This window comes from Coloeus monedula (genome assembly GCF_965178545.1).
Source record: "Coloeus monedula genome assembly, chromosome: 1".
NCBI classification, from domain to species: Eukaryota; Metazoa; Chordata; class Aves; order Passeriformes; family Corvidae; genus Coloeus; species Coloeus monedula.
In genome coordinates, this window is record NC_138781.1 from 72,580,384 (window position 1) to 72,604,261 (window position 23,878).

The following is a 23,878-nucleotide window of genomic DNA, read 5'->3' on the forward strand; positions in this document are numbered from 1 at the left end:
TAGATTATAATGCCTGGCAAATTTGTACAACAGCACTGAATACATCATCTTACCCTTTATAATGATGTATTCCAATTTCTGACCAAATTCATGGAAAGTAAACATTCACATTTTCTTCAAGAGTCCAATACTGGACTCATAAATCCTTTCAGAATCTGATATAGTAGTCTTATTAAAAACCCCCAGTATTTAAAAGAACTTGCACATGGTTTAAAGGTACAGAATCATGTACTATATTCTATGCAACAAGATGCTCTCTCTAGTTCTGTAAATGTTTTTGATTTGTAATTATCATGCACTTCACTATTTACCAATTTCCCCATTAAAGCTTTGTCCTACAAGCACTTTAATTTTAGCATTAGTGAAGTTTCTTATACAGTTAAATTTTGTTTGCAGTGACATTTGCATGAAAACAGCCAGTGGAAATTAAAAAGTCAGAGTAATAGCCAACCTCAAAAAAAAAAAGAAATCAGTATTATTGATTCTTAATGACTTATTCCCACTGAAAAATACAACAAACCCATTATTGCCTCTTGAAATATAGGAAATAAGGCTGTTCTAAAACACAAACCTGACAGGTCTAACACTTTTGAGGGAAAAATTCTGAGTTTTTAAATGTTTTCTAATACAGGAAATTTTGGTAATTATTTCAGCAACTTTGATTTCAGGCTCTCAAATAATTATTAATTTCAGCAACTTTGATTTAAGGTTGTCAAATAATTAATTATTAACTTAATAAAAAATTATTTACTGTAGTACCACATTCCTGGTATTGCCATTTTACACATGAAGCAATTTGGAAACTCTGCAGACTCTTATTAGTTCCTTTGTAGTGAAATACAAAGTCTGGGTTCTACTGGTAGTTTGCTTCCTGACTGCCAGTCCATTAGGAATGCAAGAAAAACCCAACCAGTTTCCTAGCACATTTTACTTTGATTTTACCATCAGCACATCTTTCACAGTTACTATGGAAAGCTGTGATTCACATATATTAGTTTATGAAAACCTGAATCTCTTGCACTACGATCAAATTCTATACCTTATAGTTCTACCTTCTGTGAACACAAAATCAAAAACACAAGGTTCATTAACCATTCTTTCTCATTTTCCAGAATGTATGTGAATAGTAATAACCTGAAATACTAGCTAAAAATCAGAGATGTACACATGGTTGTCTAAAAAAGGAATCCTTTTTCCTACGCAGTTGGGGAAAAAGTATTCTTCCAAAATAATTCAGAAAACCACAACATTTCTATGAAAGATCAAAATGTGAAGTCAATCTAACTAGTAGCTAGGAAAGGCAAACATTTAAGCCAGGTGGTCAGGTCTACATTTATCTTCACATGTATTTTTGCAAGGATAAAAATGAATGCTAGAAAACCATTTTTCCCCTACAACTTAGTTGCAACCACTGAGTTCTCCTGAACATGAAACACCATAAGCAAGAAGGGTGCAGTTATCTTATTTATGCCAGCTGTAACACAGCATTAGCATAAAGTCTCACAAGAAATGAGCATTCCCATTAATGTTCTCACTTGACAGGTTTTGAAGGGAAATGTCTTGCTCTGGCATCTCCACTTTTGATCTATACACAACATATGCTGGAGACCCACTGCTGAACAAGCTTTAATTGTAATCATGCTTTGTACCTGCCGTAAAAATTCACACACTCGGTGGTGACTTTCCAAGAAAGACACTACAGCAATAGAAATGAGGATGATAAAAATATTTCACTAATATAAGATTCTCATTAGCAACCTTCATTTTCTACTTTGAGTAGAAAATGTCTCCTTCCATAGAGGAACTTCACTGGGACTCTCTTCCAGTGAGGGCTTTGAGGCTCACCAGGGTCCTGTTGTGCCAGCCCACAGGCACCAGGGGCCATGGAGCATTTCAGCTCTCTTGCACTATGATCAGGAGGCAGCTGGCCTCTGAACTGCCCTAGACCCTGGCTGTGATGTGGACTACAGGCACTATGGAAACGTGTATCCCTCGTGACTGACAGAAAAGCATAAGAAATACTGCCATGTGTGCTGGGGATAGGCAGGGAAACCCAGTGTGTGATGTGTAATCACACAGCTCCTGTGCTTTCTATCTCAGACCAGACAACCAGAGAAAGAACTCCATGGCAAATACACAGTAATATCTCCCCATACAGACATCACCTTAATGTCTATTACAGATTATTTACAAAACTCGAAAGTCAAGTTTAAGAACACTTCTAAAATTCTTGGTGTTTCTAAGATGGCATCACTTTTGAATCCTAAAGTTTGGGCTTCAAATTTCTTGTAATGAGCCCACAGCTGAAAATGTTTGTGAAAAAAGAAACCCATCCATGACATACAGACCTGCTCACCCACAGAAGGTGAGTGACCCCACAGGGAAGATATTTCCAGCAATCTTGCAAGGGAAGATTTTTACATAGCTGCAGCTAACAACATTGCGTTGTAAGTCTGGCTTAACAACAGTTAGGGGTGGCACTACTGCTGCTGAATTAATACATTTGTAGGAAATGTTATGATGCATACAGAGGCCTTAATTCATTGTTTTGTATATTTTTTTCCCCTGAATGTTTTGCATTTCACTCATAACATCTTCCCGCTGACTTCGCTCTCTCTCTCTCTTTTACAGACAAAAAGCATGCCTCTTTATCAAAGTCTTCAGTATGGATTCTGAACATATTTCATGAAATGTGCTGAGTAAAGTTCAGCTTTGTCCCACTGACACACTGCTATGCTGCAGAGAGCCAAGGATAGTAAAAAAACAGTGGATTTCTTTCCCTTTTTTCACTGATCATTATGGAATTGTTACCACTGGAAGCTTTCAATTTAAATCTTTATATTTAAGAATGAGAGCATTCACAAACACACATGAAAGAGTACACTAGGGAAGAGCTCATGTTTTTTGTACAACTTCTAAAGAAATGAAAAGTAACAACCACAAGTCTTTAAAGGACAAGGATGGATGGAATGGATGGATGAATAGATGGATGGCCAAATAAAAAGGGAAAGGAACAATCAGTAGTTTGAAACATGCTAAGATATTAAAGATACTCTTATAACTGTTAATCTATTTTAGTTACCTTTTCTGTTCTCTTCTAATAACTAAATCCAGACATGACACAATTAGCTATTAGATCTTCTAAAACTGGTGTTTTAATATATTGAAATGTATATTTTTAAATTAATAAATACCTACAGTGAAAAAGTGGCTTTTATAATAAACAGCAATTTTGGAAAAAAGGTGTAGCCACAAGCACTTGTTTCACACTGTCCAAACTGGAATGGGATGTAGGTCTAAATTTTCAAAGAACACAGCTTGAAAAACCACTAAGCAACTGAAAACAACGTAGGTAAGAGATTCTTAAATAGTTTTTTATTAGGAGTGCATGGAAGCCAAAATACTTAGTTGCATACTGGCAAAAGACTGCTTCTGGCTGGTGCCACAGCGCTGTGCAGTGCAGTGACACCGAGTGTCACACTGGTGCTGTGCTGAATGCAAGACACCCACGGCTGCTCCTCACGAGGCACAGCAGGGGAGGTGTGTCTTGGTACACAGGACATCACCCTTCTGACACCATTAGGGCCAAAGGTGGGATTAAGCCCTGTGCCTGCTTTCTGTTCCGTGCATGCAGGTGCAGACTAAGTTGCAAGAGCATGGAGCAGAAAAGCTATAAAGGGTGGCCTCTCATGAAAGGTTTTCATGAGAGAAAGAAAAAAAAAAAAATCAAGAAAAAGACAGCATAGCAAGGCAAAAAGTCTTGAAATCACACTGGATAAATTATCACAACTGAATTGTGAAGCTGCCAGCCCCTACCCTGCAAGCTACTTACAGAAGCCAGGCCCATTATCCGAGGGAATGTAAGGGATGAACATCCATCTGGACTTTGTCCAAAAGTAGTGTATGGTGTCTGAAACCAAGCCTTCTCGTTGGCCCAAACCACGTCACACAGAGGCAATATAGATGCTCCAAGTCCAATGGCTGGGCCATTTACTGCTACAATGATAGGCTTCTTAAACTGAATAAAAGTATTCACAAAATTCCTGAAGAGAAACAGAAACATGTGCTCACTACATATATCGAGAGTGTAAAATACACCAGCCCTTGAAAACTCCATAATAATTCATCTCCACAATAACATCACTTTCAAACCCAACCTGATAACCTTCCACAATGAGGTGGTCATTTGGTGGATGAGGGGAGAGGGGTGGATATCATCTACACAGTTCAGAGTGAGGCTTTCAGCACTGTCTCTCATAAGAGTTTCATAATCAAGCTGTTGAGGTATGAGCTGGATGAGCAGACAGTGAGGTGGGCTGAAAAATGTCTGAATGGCTGGCCCGGAGGGTGGTGACTCACAGCACAGGCCAGTAATTTAAGTGTTGCACCCCTCAGGGTCAGTGATGGCTCCAGCACTGTTCAACAGCTTCCCTGATGATTTGATTGATGGCACAGAGCGTATCCTCAGCAAGTCTGGTCAGGATACAAAACCAGGCTGATACACCAGAGGATTGTGCTGCCATCCAGAGGGACCTTGGCAGGCTGGAGAAATGAGCTGACAGGAACCTCCCAAAGCTCAATAAAGGGAAGTGCAAAGCACTGTGCCTGGGGAGGAACAACCCCAGGCACCAATGTATGCTGGAAGCCAAGCCGGAAAGCAGCTTGGCAGAAATTGAGCTGGGGTTCCCAGTGGACACCAAGCTGAACTTGAGGCAGCAGTGTGCCTTTGTGGCAAAGCAGGCCAGTGGTATCCTGTGCTGCTCTAGGAGGAATGCTGTCTGGAGGTTGTAGGAGTCAATCCTGCCCCTCTGCTCACCCCTAGTGTCCTTATGGGCTCCTCAGTGAAGGAGACACTCCAGATGGTCTAGCAAAGGGCCATCAAGGTGACCCAGGGACTGAGTGAGCTGGGCCTGTTCAGCCCAGCTCTCCTCAGGGAGATGTCATCAATGTGTGTAAGTACCTGAAAGGGGATGCAAAGAGAACAGAGCCAGGCTCTTTTCAGTGGTGACTATTGAAGCAGTGAGCACAAACAAACATGGGAGGTTCCCTCTGAACAGTAGGAAACACTTTCTTACTGTGAGGGTGACCAAACAAGTAGCCAGCAAGGTCATGGACTCTGAGTCTTGGGAGATATTTAAAAAAACCAGGAAATGGTCCTGGCCAACCTGCTCTAGGTGACCTTGCTTGAGCAGGATGAACAAGATGACCTGCAAATGTCCCTTCCAACCTCAGCCATCTTCTGATTCTGTAAAAGCCCAGCATTGCTCCCAGCCCAACACATCACCATAGTTGAGCAGGTGCAGATTTAACACCCCCCTACAAGCATCAGCTGATAAGGCACTTTTGGTACATTCATGTGCCTCACAGCTCTCCCAGATATGTCTGCAGCCTCTCTTCACCTCTGGGCACCACAACTGTGGCACAGCCCTGCCTGGTCCTCACATAGAGCATTGGTGTAAGGTATTTTACCTGTGTTTTTAAGTGACAGCAATAAGGTATAAATGAAGACAGGCAAAGCATTAATGATTTTCCACGAGGAGCTTTTCTTAACAAATAAATCTGCTTTTTAAAATGATGTACAAACATATATAGTAGAGATCTGTTACCACATATCACACACCTGTAAACTCCTCCTCATCTCCCTTCTTTTGGTTGGTAATAATACTCTGGGTCCTACGCTATTAAGTGACATATGCATATTCTCATCCTCATTGTCAACAAAATTGACAATTCATTCCAGTACCCACAAAATATGGATGCTTCTCTGTTCTCAAACAGTAATGCCTCCAAGAGCTTCTTAGGAAAAAACAGTCATGTGTGTATGAATACATACACAGGTGATTTTAAAAGTTTGCTCCCTGTGTTACATATTTTCATATTTCTGCAAAACAGGACAATTTTACTATATTGCATTCAGCACTAAAGGTTATCACACTGCTTCTTACCTCATTCTAGTGAACCGAAATAGCTAAATGCAAAAAAAACCCAAAAAACCAAAACCCAAACCTGGAACCATCTCATGCAAGTCATCATACAAACATCCCATCCAGAGACTTAAGTTAATTTAAATCACGTCTGAATATCCCAGAGACAACCATCTACCATATGAAAAATACCTTATTTGAAGGGGGGGGGGGGGGGGGGGGGGGGTGTTCATAGGTCTTTTAAGTTACATTTGCCCATTTTATTAACAATGAATATTAGGTGAAAAATCAAGTTTCTGGAAGGGCCCAAATTAAAATAGTGATAGAAGCTCAGTGCTAGGAGCTTCTGGCCACATCTGAAGTCACTGCATGAGCAATTTTTACATGAAATGACTGAAGAATTTCCTTTGATCAAAACAACTATAATCATCTTTATGAATCAACTGTTCCTCCAATGAAACAGGACTTACATGTCCACGGCCTTTTTTTAGAAACGTGACCATTGATAACAACAACAGAAGACAGGGCTCGAAATAATATAGATACTCTGGAAGCATGCAAGAGACCAGGATCTCAAAACCAGTGCTCAAATGGTAGGTACTTTTTGTACTGTTAAAACATGTCTCCAAGATCGATACTTTTTTTCCGTACGTTTCCTTCTACTTAGTAGTAGTTCAGCTTATTTTGTTCAAATGTTAGGTTTGGTACGTAGTGTTGGGATGATGATCACCAGTATTAGTCTACTCCTCTAAAATATCCATCATTCCACTGCTCTGAATGTACTACATCAATTTACTCATTCAATACACATCTTGAATTTTGGTGTATTGAATTTGTTTTCCTGAAACCCTATGGCTATTGGAGTATTTTAATATTGGTTTTAACTGGAGGAGTATTACAATACTCCCAGTATTCACAGTTAGATTTTAAAATTAAAAATGCATGAAATGACAGCCCAAATAGAAAGGCACAGGGAGCATAAAGAAGTGCTGCACACTATAATGTAACAGGTAAATGTCTGAGATCTTTTTCAATAAGAGGTTTTTGAAATAAAGATAGAACAAGCCAGGCCACACAATGAAGAATACCCACCAGATGACTGAAGATAATCATACATACCTAATAGCTTCTGCCATCTTAGTGCTTTCCTTTTTTCTATCATCCGTTAAACGTCGTATAAAATAAATAAAATCAAGACCACAGCAGAAAATGCTACCAACTGCACTGAACAGCACAAGTTTACTGTCATCTGCAGCTGCTGTGTTCAGTGCACTTTGGACTTCCTTCATTACCTGAAAAATAAAAATTTCATAAGAATAATTTTAATCCATCATTACAAAGTAGCATGTTGTTCTTTTCCCTTCCTCCCCCCATAAGACCCTTCAACATCTTTAATTATTCCTTAGGATCCACTCAACCATCATATTAGAAAAGTTAACTTTCTTCATTATCCAAAAAAAAGGAAGTTAACGTATTAGAAGCTTTGCATTTCAAAAATGTAATTAGACAAAGATAATTAAATCATTAAGGAAAGATCTATTAGATGTAATCTGTAACTAAAGCACTCATTCAGCATTTCTGTAATTTGGACAGCAGATGGCATATGCAACCAGTACAGAAAAAAAAAGAACCTTAATTGAGGCTAAATCTTTTTTCAAGTTGCACTTTGTAAATCACTGCACATCTTAAAAAAGCCAATACACATCAACATGGTCAGATAAGAGTTCTTAAATGCAAATGAATTACACACAAAGTCAACTGTACATATAACATCTCGCAAGTAAGAACCTGTATCATGTTTTGTGTACATTTGTGCCTGAATAAGAGGCAGAAATGAGGCAAGTACTTCAAATCCCCTTCCCCTCCCAAAATCAGAATTGTTCTGACCTCTGGATTTAATGAATTATTTTCAGATGATTTCGTTGATAGCAAAATGTGTGTGAATCCATCTTGTTTCCTGACAACAATGTCTCTGTACCGGTACGCGCTCTCCGTTTGTCTCACGCTGAAACGTAGCCTTTTATCAAATGGTTGATCCCTCCTGTCATCAATGAACCTTCGTTTGCTGGCTGTCACTCCTGCTACAGATGTCTGGATATTGGTTGTACCATTGGCTGCTAATGCTTCCATAAAGGTGGGTGTACCTGGAAATAGTTTAAACAAGAATAATTACATTTGATTAGCATCTCAAAATCCCTACTAAACACATGAAAACATGCAACTCATATAGAACACACAGTAAACATGAAACTCAGTCCCCTGGAAGTTACTGAAATAGACACTGTGCACAGTGCAGAATTGAAGTGACAAAGGGATTTGAGAAATTAATTTTATGATTTTGAGAATATACATTTAGAACAAGCCAAACAGACCAACTGTCATATACAACAGGGGGAGAAAAGTATATTTAAGGTTCCTAATACCAACACACTTCAGTAGGTTAACAGTCTGCTTTCTCCCTTTCCAACATTTTAAAGTCGTTTAACAGCATCAACATTGCTAAGACAAAGCAAAAGCCTTTTGTTTCAAACATCAGAAGTTATTGTAAAGAAGAAAAAGACACTTAGAAGAAATCAAATAAAGAACTTGATTGACAAAATCATAAAAAGTATAATAGTCTTTAAAGAAAAATGGAAATGAAGAAATACAGACTATCCTTCTTTGAGAGGATCACAAGACCCATGCAGTGACAGATATTTTAATGGATTCATAGACAATGAGATCTTCTCATGTTAAACGTTTTTTGCTATTGGAATTGGCAAACAGACAATTAAGTTTTGCTGGTCTTGTTCCCAGTCCCTTACACAGAGAGAGTTTGAAGGCATAAAAGTCAACAGGCCATTCCTCATGTCACAGAAGGGACAGGTTTTTCTGTAGTCCTCATTAGAAACATAATACCAAATAATTACCATTCATTAGAGAAAACAGGAGAACATACTGGATCTATAACGCATGTTTAGGCCTCTGTGCAAAATCTTCACAGAATTTGTCATACTAAAGTAATGGAGTGTGCATAGGACAGGAGGGTTAAAAATATTGGGAAGGTGTGTTAGAGTCCAAGACAGTAAAGTTTTGAAAGACTTTTCTTGAAAATTGAGCTCTGAGACTAAAATCTTCTGGGAAAGCCACTGCCCATATCTCACAAATGGGTACTTCAGAACATCATGCATACGATGTCTTAAGAAGTAGAGTTATACCATGTGTAAGTAAGCTATTAATAAAATATTATTGTAATTTGTCATACCTTTCTGAAAAAGTTATATTTTAAAATTAAATTATTTCAAATTTTAACTACAACATATTTCAAATACTTGTGGGCCCAATGAAGACTTTAAAGAGGCTCACTTAAGTAACACGAATATCCAATATCTCGATATTTCCACTGTATTCAAGTGCTGCTTACTTTGACACATATGAAGTATGAGAGAGACAATAAGAAAAGATACTAAATTTAATTAAAATTTAGAACATTATACATTTTCCTACTTATATTGCAGAGACTGTCTCTGGATATAAATGAAGTTTTTATATCAAATATTTTAAATAAATATTTTATTATTAATACTTTATGATTAATGAGGCAAGTTGTCTATTTAAGGATCTATACAATAAAAAGATTTTATTCTATTTTTTAAGGTCTTCCTTGTTGTATTAGTGATTTAATCCTCTCACCATATCACTTTTTGTGAAGAAATTAAAGACAACTCAGAATTTTTTAGTTGTTTAAAGTGAAGAGTAAGAAACTGTATTCAGTTTGTGATCAGTTTTAGAGACAAAGATGAACAAAATGAAACGGAAAATGACTATATTGTCACAAAAATGTCACATTTATTCCCAAATTTTCTATGGCTTATAGAATTCTTTTTGCATTTCAGTAGAATAAATAAAAAATAGGTGTATACTAAATATTAATTTGATGAGGAATGCTTTCAATTTTTTCCCCCTGTAAACCATATTACGGCAATTACATTCCTTTAAAAGAATTCTCTTCAAAGGGAATTTGCAGGAACACCAATGTTGCCCCATATTTCATTAGGAACACAAGATGAAAAGGTATTACTGGCTTGGTTTTCCATAGGAAATGCAAATTTAAACAACTGAAATCGCCTCTGATTTTTAAGCCCTCATCAAAGTTTTTTACGTCTTTTGTCCTAGCCATAGTAAAAAATGTGGAGAACTGGGAGAGCAGCACAGACTAGACTAAGCCAAAACAAGGAGTCAGTAAACTTGTGCAAGACCTTTGAGCCTGTATTTTCCCACGACTCATACTTCCAAAGACATACGCAAATACCAGAAAATTACTTTTGAGATGCAAGAGGCAATGATTATATACTTTGAGAGACAAAACTTCTGGCAACAGAGATCAAGATGTAAACACCACAGGCCAATTTTTGTGCTTATTGAACTAGCAAGAGACCTTCTGATTTATTATATAAACCCTGTCTACACTTATCAATAGTTGGGAGTTTCAAACCACAAGCAAGGGACAGCTGCAATTCAGAGGAAGAAGTCTCCTCTTTCCAATCATGTAAACACACTTCTAGGATACTTAGACTGGAATAAAAAATCTGTCAGCTTTAGAAACCGTAACTCTGCACAGGGAGACTCAGCCAGCCGGCACAGATCAGAAAACGGGACTAAAAGAGTTAAAACATGTTTGTTAATGTTTGTCATTACCAGTGGAAGTTTGGTACCCTGTATACCTGACAGCACAGGGCCTCTTTCTCTTGGCATTTGGTCCTTGGAAGCAAAGAGACAACTCAGAGACATAAAGCAATACTTCATTTGTAAGTACACAGGCAAAGGTGGTTTTGCTGCTCAGTCTTGAACACATGTCGCAGCAAATAGGGACAAAAATAAAAAAGTGCAATCGGGAGTTAACTGTATTGGCATAGATTTCCTCACATGAAAACTTTGCATTAAGGTTATTTATCTTCAGGTTAATTACAACTATATTTTAATATTTTAAAATAGCGTTTTGTAACAAACCAGAAGCAGTTCTGCATTTTGAGACATTAATGGAGATGTTATATCACAGATAAAACATCACAGCTCTCTCCTTTCAAACTGAGCTTCCAAAAATAAGTAAGGACTTGGAAGAAAGGCAGTTTACCCTGAATATTGTCAACTACTGAAGAACTGTTTGTTTAAGGCATAAACAAACAGCTTATAGTTATATAAAAACCTTTCCACCTGCAAACTGTTAACAATGTGATCTCAGAGCTGAAGACAGTACTACTACTGGACAAAGCCAAAGCTTCACTATACAGATGCAAAAGGAAGTTAAGAGGACTACTTTGTCTTGCAGCTGCTGACCAAAACCTGGTAACAGTCAGCAATTTCATGCAACTGCCCTTGGAGGGAAAAAAACTAAAGCTATGAGCAACAGATAAGAAAGGAACTGGTCTTATCCAAAGGAAGACAGACACAAAACACTGGTTGGTTTTGGAAAAGGGGCATCACAAAGATGTTTTTGTTAAAAACAAAACAAGTTACACTCAACTTCACAACAATCCAAAATTAAAATCCTGAGCACCTCTCAAAGATATTCATGCCTCACTATTACTGAGAAGTTCAGTTTAGCTTACATAGCAAACCTTGAATACAAATACTCCCCTCCCTGCAACAATACTGGGACACATCCAAAGAGATGTTCTAAAACCAGCCAAGCTTCTTTTGCATGCTTCTTTTTGGGTACACGTGTTGGTGCTCTTAATTCAAAGGTTTGACTGAGAGAGTGTGCTGTTTCTGAAAGGCTTAGCATAGATGCCTAAGGAACAAGCACAAGAACATGGGAGGTGTGAACAATACTGTCTGAGTATTTTCTTTAACTGCAGCCACTAGATACTTAGCAATTACAAAAATTGGCATGCCCAGAATCATAGGCTGCTCCAAACCCCATGTAATTAAATTCTTCTTCCCCATGGGATTGTCCAATTTACTTTTGAAACCACTACGGGTTTGTCTTCCAAAGTATCTCTTGGCGGCAAGTTCTGGAAGATACATGTTGGCTTTCTTCATCCCTTTCATCACAGCCCTTTCTCCAGATTGACTAGCACCAACCTTATTTCCCTTTCCTTCTTCCAGAAGCCAGTCCAAGGCTGCCATTCTTCTCCTTGCTTCTTCCTCTTCTACTAACTCTTGGAACAGGGCCCAAAATGGGACACAATATTCAATATGGGGTTTGTTGTTTTTTTTAAACTACCACTGAACAGATGCTTGCAGAAAACCACCCAAAAAAACCCAATGCCCTTTTCCTGAGCAGCAACATATAGCCAGGAATCAGTCACTGTTTTATGTTTTTCTATAGGCACAGTCTGGTATGTAAGCCTGTTTCGTCCCCATCCTCAATGCCTGCCATCCATCTGCACTCAAAGTCAGCTCTCATTTTAATCATGAAATCACTTAGTATTTTCAAAGAAGCCTGCAGAGTTCACAAGGAGCTTCAGGAACTCTCGTCTTTGCTGTACCATCCTGCACCACTTATGTCCTTTCCTACACTAAGTGATGAAGGGGTTAATGAGAAGCATCCCACTTAAATAAGCAAATGAACAAACACCAGCAGCAGCAATGTCTTAAAAGTGTTAACTGCGAAAATAAAACTGCAACTGTAACTGACTACAACTCAAGTACCAGACAGGGAACAATATGATCTGGAAAACTGATTGAAAAAACAACTTGAATTTTCAATGAAAAAAAAAAAAAATTATTTAAAACTGGTGCTAGAAGTAAGTTACATTTTTTCCCTAAGTCCTTTCTACACTTTCACTTTTTCATTGTATCCTGTATATATAATCCACAAGAATTCAACATTAGTTGTCCAGTGCAGGTTGCCTCACATTTAATTTTTGCCTACAAACAGAGGTGTTTTGTTACACGTTCATATGTATTAGCAATCTCTAACTGTAAACACTGTTAAGCTTTTCCAGTCTTAACTCTGCACTACATCAAACATTTCACATGAGACAGGAATTCCAGACAGCGATACCACAATGCAAACATAATACTGAAGAGTTTCCAGTATTTTTTCCACTTCTTCTTCAGCAATTACACAAAAAATATCTTGGAATTGTAGTGTATTGGCACAGACTAGAGAAACTAAAACTGAGGGTTCTAAACCTCCTATGTATGCACCTGTGTTTTTGTCAGAGTATGCATATTAATAGCATATTTTCAAATCAAACAAAAGTTCCACTTAGTTTGAAACGTCACTATAAATATTTGCAAGAAAAAGAAGTCTCAATTTATTGTACATTTCACCTAAAATGCCGATTTGCTCTGTGTTTCTGAAAGAGGGCTCAGACTGTGCTGGTCACTTACATAAGAAACATGTAACTTCAGTTAATTCCTTCCAGAATATGGTGTTACATTAATACAGAGCACAAACCAACAGTGCAACCAGCAATAAGTTGTGCATATCCCAGCATTAGAATGGGCATCCCCAAAGATGCCTTGAAGGAGATGGGGGGAGCAAAGGACAATATTTCTTCAAATTATAGGCCGATGATCACTGCCATGGCCTGCTGCAGATACCCTCCTCAAAACTCTTACTGTGGGGAGGGAGGGAGTGTTTGAGTGCTGTAACATCATCCTTTCTAAATAAAGTTAACCACCTTTGATTCTGTTTCAATGAAATAGTTACGCAGGGAACCATTAGATGTTCTTCAGCCACCTTCTGTTTTTGCAAATATGTCACATTTCAATACAACAAGGACTGTAGGTTTTAAGAACAGATTAACTGGGAAATTATGATGTTAGAACTTGGTGGAACATCAGCAATAGGAAACTACAACTCAGCAGCAAACAGTTGTGCAGTGGCTGGCAGGTTTGATGGTCAACATCTACCTTCAACTCCTAAAAAGTCCTTTTCTCATGCTGTTTAATTCCTACTCTTTTCCATGTATTTTGTATAGGTGTTAATTGTAAATGTCACTTGGAAACATTGCTCCTATTAAACCTACATTTCTTACAGGACACTGCTGTTGGGGACAAAATCAACATGAGAAGAGAAACACACACGTGTACCCCAGTAATATTTCTCTACTCGATTTTTCAAGTTTTTCCACCTTAAACTAGCTTTAATCTTGACTGCCATGTCACATTTAGAGTTATATGGTCTACAGCAGCCTTTTCTTCCCCTTGTGTAGATAGTTTTCTCTGTTTCTTTGATTACTTAGAGCATCAAATATATATCTATGTTATTTTAATATATGAGTAGGGCAGCTTTACTGGTCATATTGGACTTTAGTAGGTTATAGGCTATTTAATTATTTTTGCTTTTGAATGTCTTTCCTTCTCAGAGCATAAGCATCCATGTGAAGATAAACTCATAATGCCAACCAAAAATGCAACTAATCAGAACATTATATTCTATAACTGGAAGTGGGCAACAATACAAGAGAAAATGGTATTTCTTCACCCTTGAGTTAAACAGGTTTACCTTCTCCTGATGGTTTTATATCATGTAAGTGGAATTTAAAAAAAAATTAAATATGTTAAAAAATGGAAATAACAAAACACTAGACCTAAGATTTCTTAAGACCATGCTCATAAAACCAACAAGGATAACATTAATAACACATAAATTGTCAACGTATCTTTTAAGGAGTATGATTAAGTTTTATTGTCTTTGAAGAGGAACTAATGTATTAAGTAAACTTTCCACAGTCTCCCAGTGGAAAGAAAATGTCCTCCTCCTAACAAATCCAAAAGGTTTTCCAAATACATCTCCTTTTCTTATTATTTCATCAAAAATAGAGAAACAAACACTCCTCAGGTAAGCAAACTCTCTTTCTCCTATATGATGCATCAAGATAAATTAGAACTGTTCTCCTTTCCCCTTCCACTGCAGCTTTAGCCTCATTTTGGAGTGACTTGTCTTCCACTGAATCTATAGTTAAGATGCTACTAATAAATTGAAAACAGTGCACATGACTGTTCTCACCATTTTAGATGGCTGTAAAAAACAAAACAAAAACAAAACAAAAAAAAACCAAAAACAAACAAAAACCAAAAAAAACCCCAAAAAAACCAAAACTAAATTAAAAATTTAGGAATTAATTTTAAAATTTAAAGCCTCCTGTATTATTCCAGTCAAGAAATCCCAGCCAGATTTCATGGTAGCATGCACCGAAGTATTTGATGTGGGAAGCAAGGAGTTCATTTCATTTCTTTTTTTCACTAATAAGTACAAATAAGAAAAGCCCTTCCCAGGTTCCAGACTTCTTTTTGAGGTCTTTTAATACTGGGAACATTTCATAAGGGAAAACTTTCTATCTTGATATTTTTGGAGCTGCAGGTTATGATACCCCAGCATTCATTCAAAATGCTCGAAAATTTGAGAGTTAAGCAAGGACATCTCTTGGGGCTCATCTACAGAGGAAAGCTAGTGCAAAATAAGCTAAGGTTTAAACTTGAAGTATACCCAGCCATTTCACACTAACTTCTGAAGTGAACACATTCTATATTAAGAGCACTTCACTGCAATTTAATCCAATCCCCAGAGTGATGTGAAAAACGGCTCTCTTTTTGTGGGATATCAGTGTCCTAGTGTAAGGCTCGTCTAGAACAGATACTGCCAAAAGACATCCCAGTAGTTTCACAAACATATACATGCCATGGTACGCATTATATAATGCTTGTAAGGACATTAAAACATTCTAAAATACCTTAGTTAGATTATGAATGAAATTTAAACAGATGGGTATAACACTACACTACTATATTGGCAGAGCACTTTCATTTACCTTCTTTTTGAAAACAAATGTGAATACTAATTGACAGGTTCATTCTCATCACATAGACAAGGCTTTCAAAACCAGAGTTTGCAAGAGCTCCATTCACAACTGCCCTCCAAAACACTTGGCATTTCAATGCAGAAAAGTAGTAGTCAGAGAAGGCTCAGGACTTTCAGAGGTTCAAGACACTGATGTGCATGTGTTAAACTTTTCAGGGAACCCTGAGATCAGAGTGCTGGGATGAGCATCCCTGCTGGAAAAAAAGCACCTCTGTTTTTATGTATCTACCCCAAGAAGGTACAGGTGTCTTTCCAGCCACTATCTGACGGCTGCTCTTCATAGAAGCTGTCTCACCTCTGTGGGGTATTCAACAAGAGGTTCATTAAGAGGTGGCAAATGAACCTGAAGCCATCTTCCACTACACAAGGGCACAGGGCTGTGTGCCCTAACACCACCAGCTATACTTTATACTTGAGAAACCTGCAATACATAATGTTGCTGGCTGCTACTGACACAGGCAAACTGTTCTGCAGTAGCAGCCTCCTAGCAGAAATTACTGACCTTGGAAGAAATAACTGGGCTGGGGTGGGAAGGGGAATAGCAAAAGAGGAGTCTGACTTTTTTAAGAGGTTCCCAAAAACATCAAGTGAAAAACTAAATATTGCATTGCTGGGTATTTAGTCCTGAGCCTTGTACTTAAGCAAGAGAGTTGCCAACTCCTTGATCACTTCTGGTGCCTGAAGGAGCATGGAACAAAAATCAAGAGCAGGGCATTGGCACCAGTGGGAGAATATAGGGTGAAAAGAAGATTAGAGGTCTTGGGGAAGTATAAACACAGCTTTAGGGTCCTCTGAGGAATGGAACATTCAGAAATGCACATGCCAAATAGGTTCTTACTTTTAATTCAGAGGTACTCAGTGGAAAGTAGTCTGTACTGAAAAATTAAGGACTGGAGCTAAAAAGATTTCCAAAAGACCCTGCTTTTGGGCAGAACACACAACCGATACACTGCATCTGAAGAGGTATTCCCAAATTGCTTCTAGAGCAATCTCTACAACTGTGTTCCCATATTTTGGAAAAATAAGCCCACATTAAAAGCACAATGATGAAAAGCATCTTTGGGCATCCCATGCAACAAGTTCTGGATAGTCAGATGCTCTGAACTGAAAAAGTAATTCAGAGTAGTATTACCTTGCCAAATCTGCTGTTTTATACTGTTGCAGAGGAATATATTCTAAATACAATCTACTGGCAACAGCTGAAAGGAGGCATGATGGAAAAGAGTAAGTGACAACCTGTGCTTTCAAACTGAATCTGGTCTCTCCTGTCTGTTTTTTGGCTATACTAGCTAGGATCAGCAAATATATGAGGACTTGTCTCAACTGGAGAACTCCTGAAGCATATCCAAAATTATTATTATTACTAAAAAACAAAATACTCCACCAAAACAACAAAACCAAAAAAAACCCTCAGAGAAAGTCCTAAAGTCAACAGTAGGAGACTACCAAGAGTAAGATCAGATGCTTTGCTTGAGGAAAAAATATGACATCCTCCCTCAATTAGGCTTTGTCCTGTATTACTGCAGGCAATTACTAGAACACACAGGAGGCATTTGTCTTCACAGCATTTTGCCCCACATCTTGGCGCCAGTACAAATGGTATAGGCTCTCCACACGTGGGATTTACAGCAAAGGTCTTGAACATGGCCCCCAGCATAAGGACACAGATCTGCTGGAACAATTCTAGAGGCCCTGGAACAGGTTTCCCAGAGAAGCTGTGGATGCCCTGCCCCTGGAAGAGTTCAAGGCAAGGCTGGATGGGGGTCTCAACAACCTGGTCTAGTGGAAGGCGTCCCTGCACATGGCAGAGGGGATGGAACTGGATGATCTTTAAGATCCCTTCCACCTCAAACCATTCTATGATGATGGCCACAAGTCTAGGGAAAATGCCCATTATAAGAACAAGTTTTCATCAAATTTTGCAATAAAGTGGTAAATAAATAAACCCTCTCCCCCCGCCCCAAAAACATGCCCATGATAAATCACAAGGAAATAACCACAGCTGAAGGCGGTGAACAGGGAAGGCATCTCAGCCAGCAGCTGGAAGGGCTGGAGGCAGTGAGCTGCCCTAACACAGCAGGATGGATCACATGCTTGGGCTCTATTTGGGTGCATGCTCTTCATATTGCTGAGGAAAGCAGTAAGTGTCTAAGACCTTAGGCTTTCTACTTCATTGACTCTTGTCATATTTATGAACAAATTATCAAAGGAAAAATCTCACAGACAAAAAACCTGAACTGATAAGTACATAAACCACTAATTAAGTAGTTAACACATGCTGCCATACATAGAAAATTGTTCAGAGCTGCCAAAGTGGCTTCCCTCAGGCTACAAAGCAAGGAATATAGAAGCCAGGATTATTAGTTACAAGTGGTCCCAATCCCCAAAAGCTATTTTTTCCTGTAAGAATCTGCTTTTATTAAGTACTGGATTTTTTTTATTTACAGAAATTATAAGTATCTAGATTAAAATAAAAGTACCAACATTGATACTATTGTTAGACAGAAGATACAGCTAAAGAAGCAATAGAATTAGCATTGTGATATTTAAGTGGGACATATTGTTTCAGTAGCACCAATGTATAAATATGAAACCACAACTTCTAAATTATTACAAGGACTAATACTAGGAGGCTGAAATTTTGATGGGGGGAAAAAAAAAAAAATCAAGAAATTAGGAAGCTGCATCTGTGGCAGAGAAAACAACCAATCAAGAGAAAAGCATGTGGTTTAAGGCAAATTTCCAGACAAGTTTCATAAAAGCCAAACCAGTTAAGGTCTGTCTCAGAGAGTAGGACTTAGCAACTAGTATCAACCCTACCAAAACCAAGGGAGGTTTAGTTAGGTGCCATAATGCCCGTTGCTACACAAAAGCCAAGAACAAAGTGTATCATGTCTGATACTTTAAATCAAAGTATGTAGTGGCCTCAGAGAGAATTTTACAGTTTGTGTAGCTGGCAAGAGGAAAGTACTACTTATTTGACTATTTAGTGATGCAGGCAGGAGCACATCTTTTCACAGGAGTCATACTGATGTGTTCACAGCTCAAGAGCAAATTCATAGATTTTTAAATATATCATCACTGCAAATTCACAAAAGGACTTAGATCTACAACCTGTTAATTTGAAAAAGCAGGGAAAAGATAAAAAAGAAATCTTCCTTTGAATTTTGGCCTTGCAGGTTGTTACAACTCCCACTGCTGCAATTCCAAAGTCCAGCACTGAAGCCTCACATGTTCAGCAGGAAGTTCATAAAGCTGTGCTCGGACTTATATTTACTAAGACATGGTTCATGGGTGACAGGGTCTGAACATTTTTAGATACAGTAGATGCCTACAATGCTGAATCTTGCCTTAGGAAACGACCCATTAAGAACACACAGACAAAACAAAAATATCAAGGGGAGTCACTACACAAAAGACAGAAGAATTGCTATTGAGTAAAGCAAAGATCGTGTACACAAAAATAATGGGACTAGTACATAAGCAGCCACAATTGTGAGCTCAATTTTAACTTGGAAACCATTTAAACATGTCATAGATAAGACAGAATGATAGATGAATTACATGACTGGTTGTTTCCTGAAACCTGCCAGGGACCCACCTGTTCATGTCAGATTCCAACCACTAAACAAACAGAATGGAATTGAAATTTAATTTCTCCTAAGATGAATGCTGTGCAATTTTAGATAGCTCTATTATGTAAAAAGATATTGCATTAAATACTTTTCAGACAAATAGCAAGATACCCCAGGCATAAGGAGAGGGTGTAAAAATGAAACTGAACTTATACAGTAATTGAATTATTTTCTTCAGGAGTGAGATGTAGCTTCAATTAACTCCACATGGTTAAACAGGTCAATAGAAACTGAGGGGAAAAAGAGAATATGCTATACTTACAAGAAAATAGGAAGTAAAGAACACTGGGAAGAATACAGGGAGATGCTAAAACAGATAAAGAACGGGTATTAGAAATGCAAAGTAAAACTCTGAAGTTCTCATAGTTACAGATGCTCAACACAAACTATTTTTCTAGTGATAAAGAAAAAAAGAGAGAGGAGAATTAGAACAAAACCAAAAGTGAAATGTAGTGTAAGCTACAAAGTCAAATAAAATACTAGTGGTGAAACCAGCATGCCATAAGAAACCAGAAAAATAATTATAATGGGTATGAATATATTGTACATACAACAAATGACAGACTAAAAGGATTAACCATGACAAGACTGCTGACTGACAGTAAAAAAGGAGAAACAGACAAATGTGATAGTCTATATGGGAAATACATCACACTAAGTGAAATACCTCCAAGACTTGCTTGCTTAAAGACTAGCAAATTTGGAAGGTACCTTGGGCAATAAAATTTGTAGTGAGGTAGTTTCAGGTATAGGTGGAAGAAACACTGTTTTAAAAAGGCAGCCGTAAACCTCTTCAGTTTATTTCTGTTTATAAACAAGACTGCTCTCAAGGCTATGTTTCAAAAGTGTCCTTCCAGTTAAAACCTACTGGAGATCCAAAGCAATACTCAGGAGAGCCATACTGGGTATTACTGAGAAATTTCATCTTTTTACAAGTGGTCACTCATTACTTGGAATATATTTTACCAATATTTTGCAGTTTCATACCATTACAAAATACGAATCAGAAGCTTCCTGTCATATATACTTACATGTAAATTTCAGGATTTAAAAATAACCTCATCACAGCAGCAACCCTATTTTGCTCAGCATCGAAACTGTAGACATAGAATTACTCTTAGTTCTGTCAAGTTGGAAATCTGTTTAAAAATTTTCTATCCAAAATTATTTTACTTCCTAAAAATCCTAAAATGTACTGATGCTCAAAAGTGGAAATTTGTAGCAACAAAGATTTCCGAGTTATTGTATAAGGATGGTCTGTGGACATTCTCTGTCACTGGCAGTTTGATATACAGAGTTATAAGAAACTCTGCATCTCCATTTGATCTCAGAATACGTTGCCATATCACTAATGTGCTGCCCGAAGATTAGCAGTTAACTGGAACGAAAGTTATTGCTTATTCCATTCTGTTCTTATCTACACATCAACATATTGGTGTTTTGCAATTATAAACACCTTGGCTTTTTTTTAGTTACAATAGTTGATGACTTTTCCACTCCAGCTACATCACAAAAGATACCACACCATCAGATATTTCCCCCTACAGCTCAGTTAAACTGCTCCCAATCTCAAAGAAGTGTATTTTTCAAGCTGTTCTTTTGAATCACCACAATTAAGAAAAATGTTGCAGAGGGATCATCCTTTTCATTGATTTTTAAACAAAATTATACACTTACCGAAACTTCTAAAAGAATTAATGAGGGTTTTGTTTTTCAAAGAGGGATTACTCCCCTCCCGACTCCACCTCTCACTCCACAAAACCAGGTAAGAGACTACAAGCAAAAAGCAGCGCAATCACATCCAGGCTCATATCAGATCAACACCACAAATAGAGTAACCAAGTTCATTCCTGCTACAAGGAGGAAGTCTGCTGCATGTATGTCCTTGGGCTTGACTGCTCTTGCCAGCAGACTGGCATTCTGTTTAGTTGGAAAATTCAGGAAGATCACTCCTTCCATAAGCCTCAGCATGCTCCTGTGACCTGGGCAAGCAGCACATACTGAATTACTTTGAGGTACTTAAGTATCAATCTAGTTTACATAACATCAAAACTAAGATTTGTTTCCTTTCACTCTCCTGTTTCTTGCTTGTATAGTCTGCCAGAAACTCAGAGCAGGTATTTCTGCCTAACCCAGACACAAGGCAGCTGGGTTCCTTAATACCATCCCGCCATCCACGGATGCATCTGCTGGACCATTCCAGAGTTCAACCAAATTCCAGTTTAAAACTATCAACTGTGTTTTTACCTCCTTTGTTTTTTCCTTTCCCAGTCTTGAGTAAGACAAATGGGATCCTAAACCAGGTTTACAAAAAACATTAAATATAGTTCAACTATCACTACTGAGTATCTGGGCAAAAGTATTAGTGCTTTCCTACTCTAGGCTCATTATTTGGACAGAAATATCAACTTCTGACTAAGTGTCAAGAAATGAGTAATAAACTGACATAAACAAATGAAGACATGCCAGAATCCCCACAAAAACAGACAAAACTAATGTAACAGCAGGAACAAGCCAAACATTTTTGTGGGGTGCATTGGGTTAATTTTCAGCCTGATCAGTTCCCATGTGCTGCTGCTGACCAGGAACTCATTGGGGAGAGGCAGGGGAAAGAGGACAGGATTTACAGAGTAACATGAAAAGCACCATGTCTAAAGAGAACAGCAACACATTCTTCTCCAGTTTAATGACTAGCAAATAACAATTAGCGTTTTAAAACCCGCTTCCTGCTGTGCATCTATCTTCTAATATTTCAGTTCCGTGGCTACAAAATACACTATGATTAGGAACTACTTCTGCAAACATAATGGGACTTGTACTTTAGACCATATCTGTGGATTAGTTTATTTTTTACTGTAGAAAACAGCCTGTAATGTAAACTCCTTGAACTCTCCCAAAAAATGATGAGGAAAACTGTTGCAGTTATCTGCAAGATAAATACAGTGCCATATCATTGCTGCCATCAATTTGTAGTTTATCAATGCTTAGCTAGAGAAAAAAAAGGAACAAGAAAATTTGTTCCAGGAAAGAAAATGTGAACAGGATGTCCCACTGAGACATGAGCTACAGTGGGAGGTGGGAGGTAAAGCCACGCATCCGCTGAGGCTGCCACAGTCTGCAGTGGGATGAAGCACAAACAGGGACAGTCAGAGAAGTGTGACTATTCATCACCTCCTCTTCACAAGCAGGGACTTCCCTGCCTGCTAGGTCCAAGCAGCAAGAGTTTTGACTACAATAAATGCTAGAGTAGACTACAAGGGAGAGGAAAAGGGACTGAAGTTCAAGCTGAGGCTTCACAAATCTGTCTAACAAAAGCTCCAGTAAGCCCCCAGAAAATGTTGTTAGAGAGTGCCCTGACATCTCTGAGAATTATATTAGTGCAATATGTACTCAAAAAGCCGATTTGGGATTATGTAGTCGCCAACTTTGTCAGTCTTCTGAAGGACACAGAAAACAGTGAAAAGGATACAAACTCTAAAGCTATTAGGAAAGGTTTTTGTAATGGCTATAGTAAATAGTAGATTTCACTGTAAAACACATTCCTTTCACATGCCATAACACACTGCCCATGCAGATGTGGTACTTAAAGACAGGGCATAATGGTGGACTTGGAAGTGCTGGGTTGAGATGAACTTAAAGACCCTTTCCAACCTAAATGATTCTATGATTACCAGCCCATGAAACAGTTTTGCTTCCAGAGAAAGACTCACACTATTCCACCTTGGGTGTTCTCTCCCAATTGCTTCTCCACAAGACAAGTCTTTCACTGTGCATACCAGCCGAGAAGCAAAGCCTTTCCCTTCCTTTTAGGATGGTTAAGGTTTAAAGTTCAAATTTTCCCCTTCTTTTTCATCTAGCTTATATATGCTCCCTGTAACATCTGAAAACCCACTATGATGACCATGAAGTAGAAATTAATCAAATGCAGAAGTGGGCAAATGGATTTTGGCTCAGAGGATAAACTGGAAACACAACAAACCTAAACAGGTGGTTCTTTTGTTTTAAGATTTACTCCTTCTATGTAACAGTTCTCAAACTGTTCTGAAGTAAAAATACTGCTTCAAAACAAGGTCAGATGTATACTTAATAAATTGCAGTAATTTGTAAAGAGGATTCTATTCTTCCCTGTTCAAAGCTTTATTTCTGCTGCAATTTCTATTGTTAAAAGGAATGTTGCTCATATCCATTCAGGAATAATATAATTTTAGCATTTACTACTGGAGTTAATATAGTAGTTTTAATTCTTTTGGTTTATGAACATGAATCCATAGTCTTCATGTTACTTGTAGCAAAAATAAATAAGAAACAATAAAATTTGCAAACACTAATACAGCACTTATATCAATGGATTCTCCTTGAGGAATGTTAAAATTGAAGCAGAACATACCCAGCACTATATGCTACATTTAAAATTGATCATAACTTTAGTCCCACACATGCTTAGCTGAAAGACAGAAATTAATTAATTGAAAAATATGTTTTCTTTATGTGGTAAAGGGAAGTCAGTGGCTTGAATTCAGGCC

The 23,878-nt window shown here is 37.9% G+C and overlaps 1 protein-coding gene across 2 annotated transcripts in view; it reads right to left on the bottom strand.

Annotated features, from left to right (window-relative positions):
• The window catches only part of CDYL (chromodomain Y like), a 104,944-nt gene that overhangs the window by 1,809 nt on the left and 79,257 nt on the right, over nucleotides 1-23,878 (bottom strand). For both annotated transcript variants that reach the window (XM_082282951.1, XM_082282952.1), the window contains 3 exons: nucleotides 7,812-8,068; nucleotides 7,044-7,216; nucleotides 3,833-4,043 (listed from right to left, as the gene is read on the bottom strand). In XM_082282951.1, coding sequence (XP_082139077.1) covers nucleotides 3,833-4,043; nucleotides 7,044-7,216; nucleotides 7,812-8,068 — 641 coding nt within the window. The remainder of the gene's footprint in view (nucleotides 1-3,832; nucleotides 4,044-7,043; nucleotides 7,217-7,811; nucleotides 8,069-23,878) is intronic.